The sequence below is a fragment of the Arvicanthis niloticus genome, chromosome 10 (genome assembly GCF_011762505.2).
Source record: "Arvicanthis niloticus isolate mArvNil1 chromosome 10, mArvNil1.pat.X, whole genome shotgun sequence".
Lineage (NCBI taxonomy): Eukaryota > Metazoa > Chordata > Mammalia > Rodentia > Muridae > Arvicanthis > Arvicanthis niloticus.
In genome coordinates this window covers 67,935,633-67,953,193 of record NC_047667.1, presented here as the reverse complement: position 1 = coordinate 67,953,193, position 17,561 = coordinate 67,935,633, and the positions used below count along the sequence as shown (strand labels likewise).

General features: G+C 46.1%; 1 protein-coding gene across 1 annotated transcript in view; it reads right to left on the bottom strand.

Moving 5' to 3' along the window:
- Positions 1–3,938: 3,938 nt before the first annotated feature.
- Plxna2 (plexin A2) overlaps positions 3,939–17,561 on the bottom strand; it is a 191,640-nt gene continuing 178,017 nt past the window's right edge. Inside the window, exons 23-32 of the mRNA XM_034512965.2 lie at positions 16,404–16,470; positions 16,059–16,205; positions 15,313–15,472; positions 14,855–14,958; positions 11,240–11,339; positions 10,029–10,219; positions 8,807–8,976; positions 6,247–6,459; positions 5,518–5,668; positions 3,939–4,453 (exon numbers count right to left, since the gene is read on the bottom strand). Coding sequence (XP_034368856.1) covers positions 4,358–4,453; positions 5,518–5,668; positions 6,247–6,459; positions 8,807–8,976; positions 10,029–10,219; positions 11,240–11,339; positions 14,855–14,958; positions 15,313–15,472; positions 16,059–16,205; positions 16,404–16,470 — 1,399 coding nt within the window. The 3' untranslated portion in view covers positions 3,939–4,357. The remainder of the gene's footprint in view (positions 4,454–5,517; positions 5,669–6,246; positions 6,460–8,806; positions 8,977–10,028; positions 10,220–11,239; positions 11,340–14,854; positions 14,959–15,312; positions 15,473–16,058; positions 16,206–16,403; positions 16,471–17,561) is intronic.

Here is a 17,561-nt window from a genome sequence, read left to right as displayed (position 1 = left end):
GGTCCTGTTTGCTGGGGACCACACTTCCTTATGCTTGGATGTCAAAATGGAGATCAAGAGTGTCAAAATGATGCCCTTAACTGAGTCTCAAAGAAGTTTCTTACTTCCTTCACTGAGTCCCTAGGGTATAGACAGCACGGAGGGAGGGAGGAGGCATCTCAGTCTGGGGAGATGGTATGGGAGAGGAGAGTGAGTTGTGGGTCTGTTTGTTTGTTGTGTTGAGGCCTGTCTGACAGGCACTGGCCTTGATTATCTCTTGGAACATTCCCTAGACTAGCTAGAAAGTACCAAGAGAAACTTTACTCTTCGTTGTAAGTGTCACTGGGCCTTAGATACTAAATCTTCACTCTAGGGAATGAGTAGAAAAGAGAGAGAGAAGGAAAAGAGACGTGGAGTATGAAAAATGGTGCCACTGTTCTCCAAGCACATTCCTAAGACAAGGCATCAGGAGGACCTGACCACCTTCTTCCAGCCTCCCTCCCACCATAAGATCTGCCCCATGCCCTAGGTCCCTGAAGCCACTTTGCATTTCCTTCCCCCTTCCCCCCAGTCCCCTGTGTCTCAATTCCTAACTGTCTGTGTCAAGGATGCAGGGCTGTTAGCTGTGAGTGGTTGGAAAGGGCCCCTTTAGAGTAACTGCCAGCTTAGTATTGCCAGGCAGCAGGTGAGATTACAGATTTGTCAGTTGTGTAGTATCTGCGAACTGGGTAGCTAGAGGCTTCCAGCAGTCTCTGCTTGTTGTATTAGACCACGGCTAGCGGACAACACTGCTTTTATCTCATGTGCAGCAGGTCCAGGGGCCTTAACTGCTGATTTCTATTTTCATCCTGGTGAAACTGAAGGAAAGTCAGGAACATAAGCAGCAAGGTTGTGCTGACTAAAGAGACAGTAGCAACGGGGAGGGGGCTTCTTCCTTAATGACACCCCATTTTTTATGCACCTAGTGCTTTCTGCTGGGGATGGTGGGAAGAACCATCCTGCTGTATTGGTGGCAGGTCTAGCAGCTTGGAGAATCTGCATTTGCTGAAAGAAGGTCCTTTGTGGTCTTATTTACCCTGCTCTGCAGAACCTCTAAGAACTTGGCAAACAATTACTACTTAGGAATGCTCTCCAAATGAATGAATGAATGAAGGACACAGTTCCCTCCTTCTGTAAGATCTCAGTGTGCCCATAAGTTGAATGACTGCACTCTATAAAGAAAGAGGGATCAGAAGTGGTTTTGCGGTTCAAACCACAGAAAGAGGTAGAACATCAGACACGTAAGTGCCTGACCCACACAGAAGGCAGGAGGTGTTGTCAAATCCAGTTGAGAGACAAGTCTTAATACAGTCCTCTAGAACTCAGTCTTGCCAAACCCTCTGCAGTCCTATTCCTTTCCTAGAGAATTGGCTTTTGTGTAGATCAATGAGATAAAGTAAAGCTAGGTAGCTTTAAGAGAGACTTCAGGCCTCCCCAAAGACAGATGGCTTTTGTGGGGAAGGGTGGTAGCTTTAACAATTTTTTTTTTAAACAAAAGGCCAAAATACCCTTCAGTTGGATAGCAGCAAGAAGAGTGACTAATTAACTTTCTCTCCTCTCCATCCCCTAGGGAGTAGACCACCAGTGACTAGAAAGCCAAAGCAAAGAGCTGCTGGGATGAAAAGTAGAAGCTAAAATGAGAGCAAGACTCTGCAATAACTCACGCTCCTGGCATGGCATGGCCTGTCTCTAGCTGAATTTTCCTTCTTAGTTCTTCTTTAACTGTGCCCCTTGACCACTCTTCTTTTTCAGCCCAAGTGGTCCAACTCATGGAATCCTTAGCAAAGTGGCTAGACCACCTTTCATGGTTGGCCCTGCTCCCTTCATCTGCATTCTTTGATTTGTTCTCCCCCCCCCCCCATCATTCTCTCCATACTCTCCAACCATCTTCAGTGAAGCATGCCAGAAGCAGTGAGCGGGTACCATTAGTGGCTGCTGGGATATACCAGGTAGGCGCACTGAGAAGGCTGTGGGTAAGGTGCTATTGAAAGAGATGTCAAGCATCTTTTTTTACGTCTTGATGGAATGGCACTCTGGACATGAGCCTGAGCAGTGGCAGCTGCTCAGAAAGTCTTTAACAGTGCTGTGATGGAAAAAAAGGTGGGCCAGAGTTTATCCTGTCTTCTGTTCCTACTCTTGTTTTGACTACATCACTTCTTTCATTTTCATAAATTACAGGCTCTTAAGATGATAAGCTTTGGATGATATGGGGAGCAAACACTTTGGCTTGATGTGGAAGGCCAGTCATTAGGTTTTTTTTTTTTTTTTTTTTTTTTCTAGGCTATTAATATGGCCCCAAAAAAACTTTAGCATGAGTAGATTATCAGAAGAAAAGTGGCCTTGGCATGGCTGGTTGTGAATCATCATAAAATCAGCAAGTTTCCTGAGTATTTTGCTGAATGCTTTTCTTTCTCCACTTGTCAATTGCATTCAGACAAGAAACAAGCTGAACAACCCAGACAGCATCAGCTGTGTTATGAGACAGCCATCTGACGACACATACATTGCATGAAAGCCACCTTCTTGGTTTTCTTCTTTGCCTTGTGCAGGCAGTCATATCTGGTCAGCAGTCTCAGAAACTGGAATTAACTGGAGAAATAGCTGAGGCCTGAGTTAATTGTGAAGGAAATCACCCAGGGCCAGTCTCTGTTGGGATAGTGAGCCCCATTTCCCAGCGCTATAGCCTGGCATTTCTGACCCCTTAAAAAGTAGAAGGCTCATGCCTTCTTAGGGGACATATGCTTACTGTTCTCTTATGCCCTCCCTTCATCTTCCTCTTGTCATCCTATCTTGAGACAGATGCTAATTGCAAAGCTGTTCAGAGTTGGCTGCTAAGGCGCCATGCCAAGGCAGAAGGACCAACTTCCCTGAGGGTTTACCAGTTGAATTTCTTGTCCTGCTATCAGAGCTTGCCTCTGGGCCCAAGGATGGAGCCTTGGCCTCTACTTGGAAGCTATACTCAGGAAGGCTGGCCATCTATGGCATTAGGTATCAGGAGACAGAGGGAAGGACAGGTGCCTTCTCAGAAGTAATACACTTTCACATCCACAGTTCTATGATAGACAGAGATGATGGGATACCACAGTCATTTCTACTGAGGCAAATGCACTATGCCCAGATGGTCAGGGGCTTCTGGATATGAGAGAAGGCTGGCCTCCCCTCTCCAGGCACAAGAGAAAAGAAAATAGAATAATAAATACTGCTGCTTTTTAAACCTATACTCTTCAAGTATTGCTTACTGTAAACAGTGTTTGAGATTGTTTTCTTTTTAATTGCCGTAAACTAGTGGATGGTTGAGTAGAATCCAAAGTCAAACACCCATGTTCCTCATTCAGCTCAGACCTAGGAGGCCTGGTCTGTATAGTCCCCAGGTGCCTGGCTTGTGGGGCTCTGTTCAGAGTCCTTAGGGAGGAGATGGCTGCTCTGTGAAAGCCTCACCTCTTCCCTTTCTGATATCAATTCTAGGGAAACCAAAAGGAAAAGTACCAAAGACCAACTCCTCATTTGGTGAGGCTTGGGATTAAGTGAAACAGAAAACGTGTTCCCACAGGTCCTTGTTGGGTACTTCCTCCTCTTGGGAGATGAGGATACACAGGGCCACAGCATGGAAGGCAGTTTCCTATTAGCAGGTGGATCTGCTCAGCTTCCACAATTCCCACAAAGGCCTGCCGTTCTCAGGTGCGTCTGGCTATGGTGGGATTCAGTTCTTCCTGGCTTATTTGCCAAATGTTTAGTATGAACTTCTGCTCCTTCCTGCCTCTCCTTCTTCTTTCCGTTCAAGGGAGAGGGGAGCTCTTCCATTCCTGTTCTACTCAGCATCTCTCAGGCATTTTTCTGACATTGAGAAAGATGTTACAGAAGGAGGGAGAAATATTACTGAGAAGGGAAACAGAAATCAAATTAAACAAAAGTTGGACGGGATGGACAGGGAGGATTTATGTTTTGTTTTATTTCTGTTTTTTTTCCCTTTTTCTTAAAAAATTAAATAAAGTTCTCATTATTTCCCAATATACATCAAATGAGTTTTCATGCAAAGCAGCAGTCACAGAGGCAGAACCATTTGTCTCAAGCCTCTCAGCTTAAAGGGCCACCTTCTCCTTGCCCGTAGTGTCCTGAGCTCACACTGTGATGGGTGGTGTTCACTGTCCTTCTGGAAGGAACCGGCTGTGATGAAACATGGCTGCCATTGACAGAGGAGCCCTTCCTTCTTCCCTCGCTGAGGTTTTAGAGGACAGCCAGCTCTGGGGCCTGATACCCTTCACTCATCCCATCTTCCCTTTTGGGATGCCAGTGTGATAGCTTGTATGAGTCTCTCTTCCAGGAACAGGATGTCTTCCTCTCAGCTCTCTATGGACATGGCATTGATGAGATGTTCCACCTTGTAGGCTAGTCGTTGCCGTCGGGCCTGTTCATCCTGCTCTAGTGCCCCGATGAGCTGAGGGGCAAAGCAAAGGCAGGGTAACTCAAGACTCAGTTTCAAAGGCACAACTTTCTGGTGTCATCAACCCAGCATCTGTCCCTCTCCCTTTCCATTCTGCTTTTAGGAGTGTAATGTCAAATAGCCAACATAATTCAGTGAAAAGATCTACGCGTAGTCATACTTCACTTAACTGTGAGGATGCTTTCAGAGAAGAGTCTTAACATGGTTTTGTCATCAGAAAAATATCCCAGAGTACTTACATGCAAGAGACTGAATCAAGTATAAGAGAACACACATGCAATGTATGCCTCTGTTTTTATAAGTGGGAGTATGCTCTAAAACATGAACCAATGTGTAGCATAACATAGTAAACATATTTTATGCACTAGTTACACAGTTATTTACTATTAAGAGCACAGACTGTACCTAGTCTTGTAAGCTGCATAACCAGCGGCTCGGTGGACTCATTTACACAGCATAGCCATATAATCATGAATACTATAAGGTACAGATGACTCTGGGGCCACACATGAATTTTTCAGCTGCATTTACTCTGGTGAGACCACTGCCATATGGGTGGCATGCCACAAAATCATGATGTAGAGCACATATCTACAAACACGTGCAGGAATATCTTCACGTGCATACAGCTCTCATATGCTTAAAGCATATCTTAGAGTTACTCAAGAGTGGGCTACTATTATTTTTGCAGCTTCTTTCTTTAAGCCCAGTGGTAATGCATGGTCACCTGTCACCTTCCTGGTTAACTTCTTTCTGTTCACATCAAAGTCCACCAGTCTATCTGAATCTGACCGGATCTGCCCAAGGGTAAAATGATAATTCTATTCATTGCTTAAGAAAGAATAAAATTAGACAATCCTTGAGTGAGAGAAGATAGTGCACAGGGAGGTGTTGAATGAATCAGGAGAGGTTGGGCTGTTTTGTCAAGAAAAGATGATGGTTTGGGGTTCAGTGAGTTTGACTGTAGGTAGCGACTTTTTAAAAGTGACTGCTACTGCTGTGTTTCCGGGCCTAGATCAAGTAGCAGGTTGGTCTCTGCCTTTGAGACCCTGTCTTACCTCCTCACTGTACTTGCTGACATAGGAGTAGATCTCATTGAGGGCACTCAGCATATTGAACTCTGTGGCATGCAGACGAGACTGCTCCGCGAGGTAGGCGTTCATATCTTGGTCACTAATGGCTGGAAGCTTTGCAATATCTGCATAGTATCTGCCATGGACAGGACAGGCCTATGATGGGGGTTCAGCAAACAACCACCAGTACCCACCCTGGTCCAGGTCCCTTGGGAGAATAGAGCCAGAGGTCCACACTGCTCCTGCCTTCCATCTCTCTGATATGGCCTTTGCCTTAAGCTGAGGTGTAAGTCTAAGGTGCAGTCCAAGTTTCTGAAGGATGCTCCAGTCAGCTAAGAGCTGCTGGGTCCTGAGCAGTCAAAAGCCCAGACTCAGGCAAGACTCCTTGTGTTCACATCTCAGCTCTTCTACCTCATAGTTCTTGAGCTCTGACAAGTGACATAGCTTTTCTATACCTCCATTCATTCATTAGTAAAACAGGGATAATCACAGCAGCTATTGTACAACCATCCATTTGGACATTTCAGTGAAACAATACATACAAAGTCCTTATCACAATGATGTTTACATGCTCATTAAATGTTAATTAGGATGATAACTGTCAGACTTCTCAGGACACAAAGCCCCCTTCCTTCCCACATCATAGGGGGTATGAGGTCCCGGTCTTCAGTGGTCACTGATGCCCACAGTGGGTGTCTTGAGGGAACTACTAACCTTTCTACCCAGTTCTTGTAACTGGGGATATCCTTGGCATAGAGCAACTTATTGGAAGGTGAGTCCTTGCCCAGTCGATGCTCTGATGTGGAGCAGGAGTCCATGAAGGTCTGGGCTACCACAGAGAGGCACGCATCTGTGATGCTGCCTTTGTGGATATCAAATACAAATTGAGGGTTCTTGATGACATTCACCCAGAAACGGAGTGGAAGGCTGTAGGAAAAGGCAGAGGACCTTGAAAAACACACTTCGACATTGCCCCTTACTCATACTTTTCCCTTACTGCTGAATGGTAGAGCAGACTTTCCATTCTAAAAGAGAAGGGAATGAACTCAGAAACTGGTCCAACAGGAGCTGGTTGCTCATCTCATGATGCTCCCAGATGTAGGGGAAAGCAGAGTGGTTCTGGTCTTCTCATACCAAGGCATTTGCTCTGCTCCCTAACAGCTGAGGGGTGAGTGTGTCTGGGATTTGTCCCTTCTTGATAGGCTTTTCTAGAGGCCTCAGTGCTCCAGGGGAAGTCAACTACAGAAAACAACACAATTTCCTCAAGGCTTCAGACAAACCTGTCAAATTCCTACAGTTGCTCACAGTGGTCATGTCCATTGTATAAAATGATGAAATGATCAGGCAGTCCTAAGTACTGCCTCAGTGGGGACACTACCCTCTGGAGCCAGTCTGTCACTGAGCCACTTCTCAGTACTAGATCAGAGGACAGGTTGCTCAGGGGGTAATTTCTTTCAGGGGTCACCTCCAGGGCTTTTTGTGTCTCAGCATGGCAGAGGGAACGGAGGGACCCGTTGCTGTCATTCCAAGCGAGAATGGCTCACTGTGGCTCTGAGTTTTTCCCAGAAAGAACTCAATGGCAGTTAGAAGACTGCTTTTGAGACTCTGGAATCTAAAGGCAGAGAGGAATAGCCTTCAACGTTCCCAAAGCCATAAGGCAGTAAGCCCAGTGCCTGCCTTCAAAAGTTTCTATAGCTAGTGTTTTGCCTCTTTCTGAGGTCTGTCTTCTCCAGCTGCCCTCCGGCCTTGACTCTTCTGATGCCTGTGTGGCATGAACTCTGTCATGGGCTTGCCCTTCTAGCCCAAGCTAGTGTCCTTAGCTCTTGCTATTCTTTTCTTTGAATTCTGCTGACTTCACCAACTCCAAATTTTCCAAGTGTCTCTATAATGATAAGTATTGTAACTGTGTTTAACCCCCCCCCCCCCATCCCAAGCCTCCTGTTGTAAATTTTGCTTGTCCTCCAACCTGCAAACCCTTCCTTGAATCCTAGAAGGAGCTGCCTCAGCCAGCTTTGGCACAGCTCTTCTGTCCTGTCCTCCTCTGGCAGAACTGGACACGTCTAAGCTCTTCTCCTTAGACCGTTGCTATGTGAGGTGTAAGCCACATGGCTCGGCTTTATCACACTCACACTCAACTGCTGTTGCTTGAGTCTAGCCAGAAGGCACAGGGAAGTGACTAACCTTTAACTTTCTCCTGATTTTAACCAAAAAGCTAGTCCCAGTACTGGGCTCGCTATCCTGCAAAGTTGAGGAGACACCATAGATCTGCTTTGGTAGCGCTTACTGGATATTCTTCACCTACTGCCAGTGAACCATATCGCTCCACTGTTACCAAAAACTGCAGATGAGGAGGGCCACAACATCAAAAGAATGAACGTCTATTCTAAGGCCCCATTGGCTCTCTCAAAGTATTTTGCTGGTTGCTAGGACTTTAGACTTCCAAATGACAGGCTGAACCCATCTGTGTCAGCTCTGTTTTCTGAGGATTGCTGACTCGGGACAGCTGTGTGGGCTTCCTGCCCAATCTAAATGTTTCTCTCCTTTGTGCTCAGTCCTAGAGGAAGCCTTTTGACTCTGGCTCTTGGCTAAGTCTTGTCTGGTCTATAAGCTAGTCCTTAGAGTGGTCTGTAGTCGGGGCTTAAAAACTGGAAGTGAAAAGTTCCACGCTAGGCACTATCTGAAGCTGCTTCTCCCACCACTAATCTGGATGTGGAAGTGACTTGAACCAAAATCACTCCTTCAGGACATTCTTTCTGTTGTTTCCTGAAAGCTATGGTGCTGGGGTTAAAAGATGGCTTTAAGAGATCAAGTCTGCAATGCAATCTCATACTTGTGGGTCTGTCGAGTCTAGCAAGTACCGGCCTCATCCCCAAGCGCTGGTCATCTTTATCAAGGGTCCCAGCTCAGAAGTGCATCTCTCAGAAGGTTCAATAGTGATAGACTGCAAAGCTCCAGTGTAGGTTTCATACACAGCTTTGTATATATTAACTCCCTAGCTTCTTCCTCTTGATAACTAGAAGGTTCTACATCAAAGGGAGCAGTACTACCAAGGGAAGGATCACAGTGGCAAAGCTCAGGCCAGGCAAGGCCCACTTGGAGCAAGCAGCTTTAGAGATGATGTTGATTGCAGTGTGTGTGTGTGTGTGTGTGTTGTGCTGTGTTCCAGGAGCCAGATAACCCAGCCCCCCCCATCTCTGCCTCCTATCTCCCCAACTGACCACCCAAATGCTGGCCCTCCCCAGGTGGCACTCCCATTGAGCTCCCCTGGGGTTACCAGTTGCTTTTCCAGGTGTGCCGCACATCTGTGTCATGGATACTGTGTCTGTCTGCCTGTTCATCCAGAAAATCAAACATGTACTTGATGGCTAGAGGGAGAGCACTACCCCGGTGCACAGTGCTGAACAAGGTCTCAAACAAGTCGTCCACAAATTTCTGCAGGGTGCCCTGTGGGAGAAAGTGGGAAGGGGGATGGTGAAATGGTAGGTGGGTGCCAGAGGACAGCAGAAGGCATGCCAGATGGGGCCTTGGACCCATCTTACCTTGGAAATTTGTCTGAAATGCAAGAGTGTGTAGGTAGAGGGGCAGGAGTGAGGTAAATACTAGGTGGGATGTTGTGGAGTTGGGAGGGATTGACAAGTCTGAGAATCTACAGAATTAATCTCTCTTCTAATTTGTGGCTGTGTGCCCTGATGGTGCAAGCCCAGGGCATTTGATGGGAAGACAGGAAGTGAATGCCCTAGAATAAATGTGAGGACTCAGGCTGGTGGCAGAGCCTATAGAGGGTGGTCAGGGAGTCTGAGCCCTGCTGGGGATTGGAGGGTAGAGTGGGGTCTGACAGGAAGCAAGAACAGCTTCCTGGTGTTAAGGTGAGCAGCGTAGGCTTGAGGTTTAGCTTCAGGAGAACCCAGGCACAGCCCTGATCCACCAGCTTCATGGGTTCTAGACACAGTGACAAGCTTAGACCTGGGTCCCAGTTAAGAGGTTCAAGACAGACTTTGGGGACTAGTAGAACTCCCGACTTTCTCAGATGTGTTTTGGTGGTCTCTTATTGATATGCTGGGCATATTTAACAAGGCAAAAATGAAGACATGAGTCTGATAGAACAGTTATAAACCATTCTGGGAGAAAGTCTGAGAGCTTTAAGCCACTATGTCAGAGTTCCTGCAGTATTGTAGTGGGATCAGTGGGGTAAGACTTTGGAATCCAGCCTGGTCTCTAAAGCGTAGTATCCCTGAAGGTTTTGTTTGTTCTCTCCTGGGAAAGTTAAAGGATGCTGCCTTTATCTTCTCTCAGCCTAAGACACATTTGGGTAGGGAGGGATAGTCTTTCCTTAAATTTCGGGTACAGCTGGGTCTTTCTGTGTTTTTTTTTTCTCCCACTCAACTAGCAAGCAGGTATACAAGGCAGAGATGGCAGAGGCAATCAGAAGCATCTGTAGCATGGGTGTTTGTGCCAAAGTTTAGGGAACAGCTTGGCCTGGGCAGTGCAAGAATTACCTTGGTGGCTAGAAGCCGGGTCAAGTAGATCTCAGACACCATTTTGCTGCCCCGGTCACCCTCCTTCTGGTCACCATGGTCATGGTTCTTCACCAGATGCCAGACCTTGACACCACTCTCTAGGTCTGGGGTGATCATGGGGACCCGGGACCGGAGGCTGTCTGGGCTGCCTGTGTACCTGAAGGAAGAGTCTAGAAGAGGGTAGGAAAAGCCAGAGTGAGGCAGGCCAACCTCCTGCTCGAAGCATCCTCCAGGAATGCCACCCGCCTGCTACATCTATTCAGAATAAAACTGCTTCACCTTGAAAGGACTCTTGGGACTACATATTGAGTGAATAGTTTTATGGATCCTTGGTTGGAGAGAAGAGTCTAAAATTTCTAGACAAAAAGATTTAGAAATTTTAAGAGCCCAGATACTAGTGAGAATTTGGGAATCCCCTCTCATTTGATGTTTCCAGCAATGGACAATACTCAGGTAAAATGTCAGCTGGATGTGTACACACAAGGACTCTAGAAAGTCTAGATAGTGTTGGGCAGTGGTGGCTCATGCCTTTACTCCCAGCACTCAGGAGGCAGAGGAGGCAGACTTTTGTGAGTTAGAGGCCAGCTCTGGTCTACAGAGCTAGTTCTAGGATAGTCACAGCTACACATAGAACCCATGTCTTAGAAAAAAAGTCTGAAGAGTAAGGGTTCAAGTTGTAATGATCCTCTGTGGAGTTATCTGGTACTTCTTTTGGGGTCCTAGAATTTATTTTCTGAACCCGTTTTGGAACTACTGCCTTACGTCCTGTAGCTTCTTTCAGGTGACTAGTCTAGTGCCTTTGAGTGTACACACAACCAAAACAGACAAAGCGAGACTGCAGCTTGCTGCTCAGAGGAGGCTGGAAATGGACATAAAAGAATGATCAATTTTGTGTCCCAAACTAAGATACTTTTGACAAAAGAGGCTATAATTACCAATTCAACTGGAACCACAGCTATAAAGTAGAATAGGAGAACTTCTGATCGGGTACACACCTGCTACACTAACTCTTTTACCTGCTGCCTCTTCTCAAAGAAGACATATGGCCCTTAAGACTCCTCAGGAAGGGGACAGATAAGCCAGTATCTTTGTATAAAGGCATGGCAGCAGCAGGATCTTCCCTGAAGATGGTCCCTGAGGATCACAAAAGCTGAGACCTTGAGCTTCTTAGTTGCATTCTGGCTGCTTACCGTATCGGCTAATGGATGTCCGAGAGATGCTGGCAGAGGCAGGGATGTTGTAGGAGGAGGTCTGCTTAGGTACCAAAGCCACCACGGATCTGTCTGACACCTAAGGAGAGCACAAAAAGACAACATGAGAGAACTGAGGTGTCTCGAGAAGTTAAGTAGTTCTAGAGAGTGTGGGGTCAATAGAAGTTCAGAAATATTACAGACAACCAATATTGCCTTTCATATCTCTGGATCACCTGACATGTAGCCAGTCTTAACTAAGCACACAAGTTCACACACACACACACACACACACACACACACACACACAGAGAGAGAGAGAGAGAGAGAGAGAGAGAGAGAGAGAGAGAATTTCAGAAAGTTAGTATGAATGAAAGCATACAAATGATGTCATTAATAAATCTGACATTGATTATGCACTTAAACTAATTCTTTTAAGACGAGCTAAATAAAGTATATTGCTAACATTATTTCAACAGCCTGTTTCTGTATTTTTAATGGGGCTAGTGAAAAATTTAGAATGACACACTTTATTTCTATTGGGCAGAAAGGTTAAACTCAGCCTCCCATCCATCTTGTGTTCTGGATGACTATTTCCATTGTACAGATGAAAGAAGAGCAGCAGGGGTGGGCTAAGTTACTGCTTCAGGGTCTCTTCATTAATGTATTAAGGAGTTGATATTTTTCTTCAGACCTGTCATCTCCAGAGCACACATACTCCTCAGTCTATTTCCTAATTTGGGATATTATTACAGGTCACATTGGTGTGAGTCCCACCTTGGCCGTTGGCTACAATTTCCCCCTGGCCTTTGTTATATTATGAGCTGGCCACCTTGAATAGTTTCACCAAAAGTGTATCTGCCCTTGGGGAGTTGGGAGAAAGATGGCACAGTGCCCTGTCCTCTGAGAAGATGCCAGGCCTAGCACCTGACAGGGGAGGACCGATGAATAAGGAGCCATAGAGAAGACATTTGGGGCCATCTTGATTTAAGATTGCCCTCCATCTAATAAAAACGGAGAATCCCCAGAATTGTGGTGATCCAATTAAACCCCTAACGCAGAGGGAATAAAACAGCTATAATAATGTTATGGGCCATAAAACATCCCCTATTAAACCATTTTTTATTTTAACAATTTTTATGAACTTTGTAAGTTTGATTTATAGCTGCACCAGCCATAAAACCATCTTTCTGGGTCTTAAATTGTCAGTTCTTCTCTCCCACCAAAAAAGAATTAAATGTTGAGAAGTCAAACTATAAATGAGCATTACTGCTAACGAGATTCCCTGATAGCCAGCTTTAGTGGTGGTGTTTAATTTTACCCTCCCCATAAATCTACAGGAGCCCAGGCATTTTTTTACCCATCTCTTTGTTAATTAAGATGATCTTCTTCTGCAGGGACTCCGAAAGCCTTTGCCTCCAGGGAAGATAGCAAGAGGACTGAGTTTTAGCCCTTGGGTTCTGAGCCCCGTGCAGCCATCACTGTTCCAAGGAGGTGCCGGTGCTCTGGTGGAGAAACTCTGGGTTTGCCAGCTGTGTGTCCCAACAGCCCCTAGTCTATGATTGGGGAGGGGTGAGGGGCATTAGCCCTGTCTCTCAAGAATTCTTGCCACCCACAACCTAGAAATGCTTCTCTGAAAACCTAGTGAAGGTGGGCATTTATCTTCCCAGCAAACAATGACATTATGTACGGTTTGTTGTCGTCTTTAGGGAAATTCACAAGGTAACTAATGTGACCGATACCAAGTCCAGTTATAAAGCTACTTCTCTTGGTTTGTGTTTGTCTATCTTTCTCTTTGTCTCTGTCCCCCCACCCCACTCTACCCCTGGTTTTTCCCCCCCCCCTCTTTTTCAGCCAATAGGTGGTATAAACCCATGCTCAAAGTACCTGTCTGGATCTGCCCTTAGCTCTATCACCACTTACCAGCCTCTCTGGGCCTTGGTTGACTCATTTGTCACTGGGGATAATAATCATGTCTGGTAATTATTGTTGTGATGATTATTAAAGAAATTAAGACAGGTAAAGTACCTAGTACCCTGTGAGCACTCAGCATGTGTTGGTACTCACTTCGCCATTTTGAATAATCTTTCAAGGGAAGGAAGACTCCCTGCTGCTTCTGTCACTCAGAACTAGGGAGTGGGAAGTGCCTTGCACTCAGTAAAGCTCAGTAAATATTTGATGAATGAATGAATATATAAATGATAAATGACACAAGGGAATTGGAAGTGTTTTGTAAGAGGACCACAGTAAGGAAGGGGTAGTCTATTCTTATTGGAATACACAGGTTGGGTAACAGAAACAAGCCTTAAGGTATCAAAGATGGAGAAAAGTCAAGTTCCTGCCCTTCAGGAACAAGATTTGGTGGCACAGATTTGGTCTCCTTTGGGCTTTCTCATTCACCTCTAATTGGTTCATACATTGTTTTAGATGTGCTCACGATGTGAAGGTGGTTGTGTGTGTGCTTACACCGGATTAACACATAATGATTTGATTACTTCTGCTTGTGAGTAAGTACACATCTTGAGTTTGTAACACTAGTTTCTAAATCTTTCGGCTACTTTTATGCCTTCCCTGTTATAGGTATTACCTCCAGCACATAAATATTTTAAGGTTGGGAAGAATTATAGAATCCCAACAGCGGCGTGGGTGTTGGGATAGAATATAAGTGTCTACACACCTTCTCTCACTTGAGACCGAGATCCAGGTGTGTAGCATGGGGATGCAGAAAGGAGTGCTTTGGGGTATCCCCAATACCTCCAGCTTCTTTTGTGTTTTAAGGCAATTGGCTAGCTTCAGGGTCTCCCAGTGGCTGGTTATTGGTAACTCAGCCTAGTCTGTCAGCCTCTCTGCATGTCTCCCTTTGTAAACCAGACACATAGGAGGATATCATTAATCAGAGTCCCACGGGTCTTACAGCCTGAGGCACTTCCTCTGGTTGGCTTAATTTTCCTCAGTGTCTCTCATTTCCAGTTTCTATTTTAACACTTCTCCTGAATCCCAATGTGTCTACCTGTGCTTCATCTTACAGAGACACCTAAGCTCTTGAGTGGTTACCATGGGAAGAAAGCAGGGTCGGGTAGATGCTTATATTCCTCTGCTGAGATTTTTATGACTGTTCATTCTGTGTGTCTGGCAGTATTACAAACATATTCATTGTTACCTCCTATCCTGAATCTAATCTACACACCTGCTGAGGCACTCCATGCAGGTAAAAAGTAAGAGCACTTAATTTTTTCCAGTTCCTGTGGATTTTAAGGGCTGAAGACAAGTCTGTGCCTATTCTGCTACAAGTCAGAGAGCCAATGGCATTAGTAAGAAGCTAGATAAATGAGCACAAGGCACCTCTCTGGAGCTGTCCAGGCATAGGATTTTGCAATATGTTGTTCCTTGTATAGCTATAGAGACACACATGGGAGGATTACCATGGCAGTCTTAGAGACAATGTTTTGCAAGTTCCCCCAATTAATCTATTGGGCAGTCAAAGCTAAGCATCACTCTTCCAGGCCCAGGAAAGAAAGTGGAGACAGGAAAGTATGTTGTTGGCCTTTGAGGCCTTCTAACAGAGAAAAGAGGACATTCTTGGGGATGAAGGCCACAGGGAGGGTCTTCCCTTACCTGGTAATGCATCAGTGTGTTCAGCCGCTTCCAGTCACCCTCTATCTTGGTGGTAATGTCTTCATCCTGCAACACCACTCTGGCAATCCGGCCTTGACGCCACTCTGGGTGGAAAGAATGGTATGGGTAGCCGTGAGGCTGTAAGAGCAGACAGGGTCACCCAGTCTGTGTGTCCTCTAGAGACTTAGAAACCTTGTCTCCATTGACTGATGTCAATGGCAGAGCTTTTAGACATCTAAAGGGCAGGGGTTGGGGGAGGGGGCAAGGCAAATGTGGAAGAGGGGGAAGTGCTTCTCATTGCCTTCACCTGGCCAGGATCTAGTCATGCTCCTGTGGGGGCTGTGTATCAGGCAGAACTCCACATCCTTTCCCTTTTCCCCAGCTATCTCATGGCCTGATAGTTCTCTTGGAAGCCATGCTCCCCTCTTGCCCTCCTAGTCCAGTGCCAGCCTTCCTACCTAGGTCCATGTCCACAGCCCTTGGGCGCTGGGAGTAGGGAACATTCTTATATACAGCATCCAGGATCTTCTCCTTGACTTGAGTGATGGTGTCACAGTTTAGTACCTTCACTGGGATCTCTGGGCTATTCTCATTGTCGGGGTTGACGCAGTTCAGGATCTGTTAAGTAGAAGGTCAAGGGTGAGATGGACATGCTTGGGAAGTAGTGTGGGAAGAAGCTGAGGCCTCAGAACCCTTTTCCGAGGTTTGTTCTCCCAATGAGAAGAATGGCTTCTCTATTCTGAGCCTTGGCTTCTTCCTCTTCTTCCTGCCATCCACTGTAAGAGCGGAAGCCAAGGTGTTAATTGTTTCTTGAGGAAAAAGGCAATCTACTTCTTAGATGGGCTGGGGTAAGCTTAGTGTGAGGCACCCGAAAAGCTCAATCAAGAGAGATCCATGGGTGTCAAGTGCTGGCCTCACTTGTCCTCAAAGCTTCTACACTAGAGACCAGCACACTCACTTTCTTTCCTTGCTGTTTTTGCACTCCCTAATGGTGAGTGAACTTGTTCTCCCTCAATATCATCTCGAGTAAACTGAGGCACAGGCAGCTCTTTTGGCTCACCAGATGAGGGCAAATCTGCCTTCCTCTTTATATACTCGATATGCCCAGATTGTTCCCCAAGCCTCTTTTTGATAAATGGCTTCATTGGCTAGAAGGTAGAGAAGGGACAGTCACAGGTGGTACTGGGGCTCTTGGACTCCTCACCAGAGTCTTGTACTCGATCTGCTGCCGGATGAGTTTGTCTTCACTCAGGGAGTATCGGGCCTCACCAGTGATAGCATCAATGGGGCCTTTCTCCATCTGCTGCTTGATTGCACAGTATAGCATGAAGAGTGGTTCCCCAGCACACTCCTGTGGGCATATCAGGTCAGAGAATATGGATCTTGCCTGGCTCTTCCTGACTGCCTCTAAAGTCAGGGGAGAGAGCCCAGGTCTGCTTTGCTTGGGAACAGTCATGCCAAGGAATCCCTGTCTCTGAAGAACAGGTCCCCATGCTGTTTCCAAGGCCAGGGTGTGTGGTTTGCTCCAGCCCTGCCCATTCCCTCTTACCTTCAGGAACTTGTGTAAAAGGAAAGCAAACCAATTGGTCAGCATCTTCTCCGCCACAGACTCAGTCCTGGAGAAGGCAGAGGAAGCAGTTACACAGGTGACTGGTGGTATACCTAGGCTTGTCAGGTGTGTGTGAGAGACCATAGGGCTAAGACTGCACCTTAGCAACCCAACCGAACTCCAGCAATAATTGGAAGTGACTGGCCAGGAATGAGCTCTTCCCTACACTTAATGGAAAATTGCCTGGGAGGTCGTTTCCCCAGATTTAATTTTCCAAGACTCTAGAAAGTCAAGATATTTCATTTTTGCTGCTCTGTGGTACCACAAACTGTTGGTGACACCTGATGTGGGTTGCAGACGAAGGCTTATCCCACAGGCTGGAAAAGACTAGTTCCTTAACTCCCTCAGGTCTCCTGGTGATGAAGAGAGCCTGCCTGCTCCTCTGTGGTTTCTGCAACCCAAGTACTCTGTAGTACATGCCAGGTACCTGCCTCTCCAAACAGAGATTGCCACGAGTTCAAATCCAGGCTATATTATTTACTGACTCTATAACTTTGGGTAAGTCACAGTCATAATTAATTCATACTTTCAATGATTAGAGGTGGATCTGTGAATATATTTAAAATGCAAAAGATAACACTTTCTGCCTAGTAAAACATTAGGTAAATATGAATGATTAGGCCTGTGATTCATATGCTCTCTAGGCTTTTAGGTGGAAAGCAATGCTTAAGAGTTTAGCCCACAGGGGCGATCTGTTCCTCTAAGCACCACCTCCTTCCCCTCCCCCACCCCAGGCTGCAGCTATGGGAACTTGGGAAGAAACAAAGCAAAGCACTGTGACAGACCTTGTTGATGGGAATGTGAAGGGGTATTTTAACTCCCTGCACGTGATGCAAATTATACCCTCAGGCTGATGTAAAAGCCAGGGCTGTTTAGCAATAAGGGCTGGGAGAGAGTGACAAAGGCAGAAAAGATTGCAGCTTTCTCTCTGGGCCCTCCCAGCACCCTCTTCCAGCATTGTGTATGAGATTAGCTCTAATTTAAATACAAGGGCTCTTAATGAGTGCTTCCAGTGCTCAGACTGGCAGGATGGGGCCTCAGTGCTTATAAAACAGAGCCACCACATGTGTAGCCTGAAAGCCCAAGCACAGTGAGCAA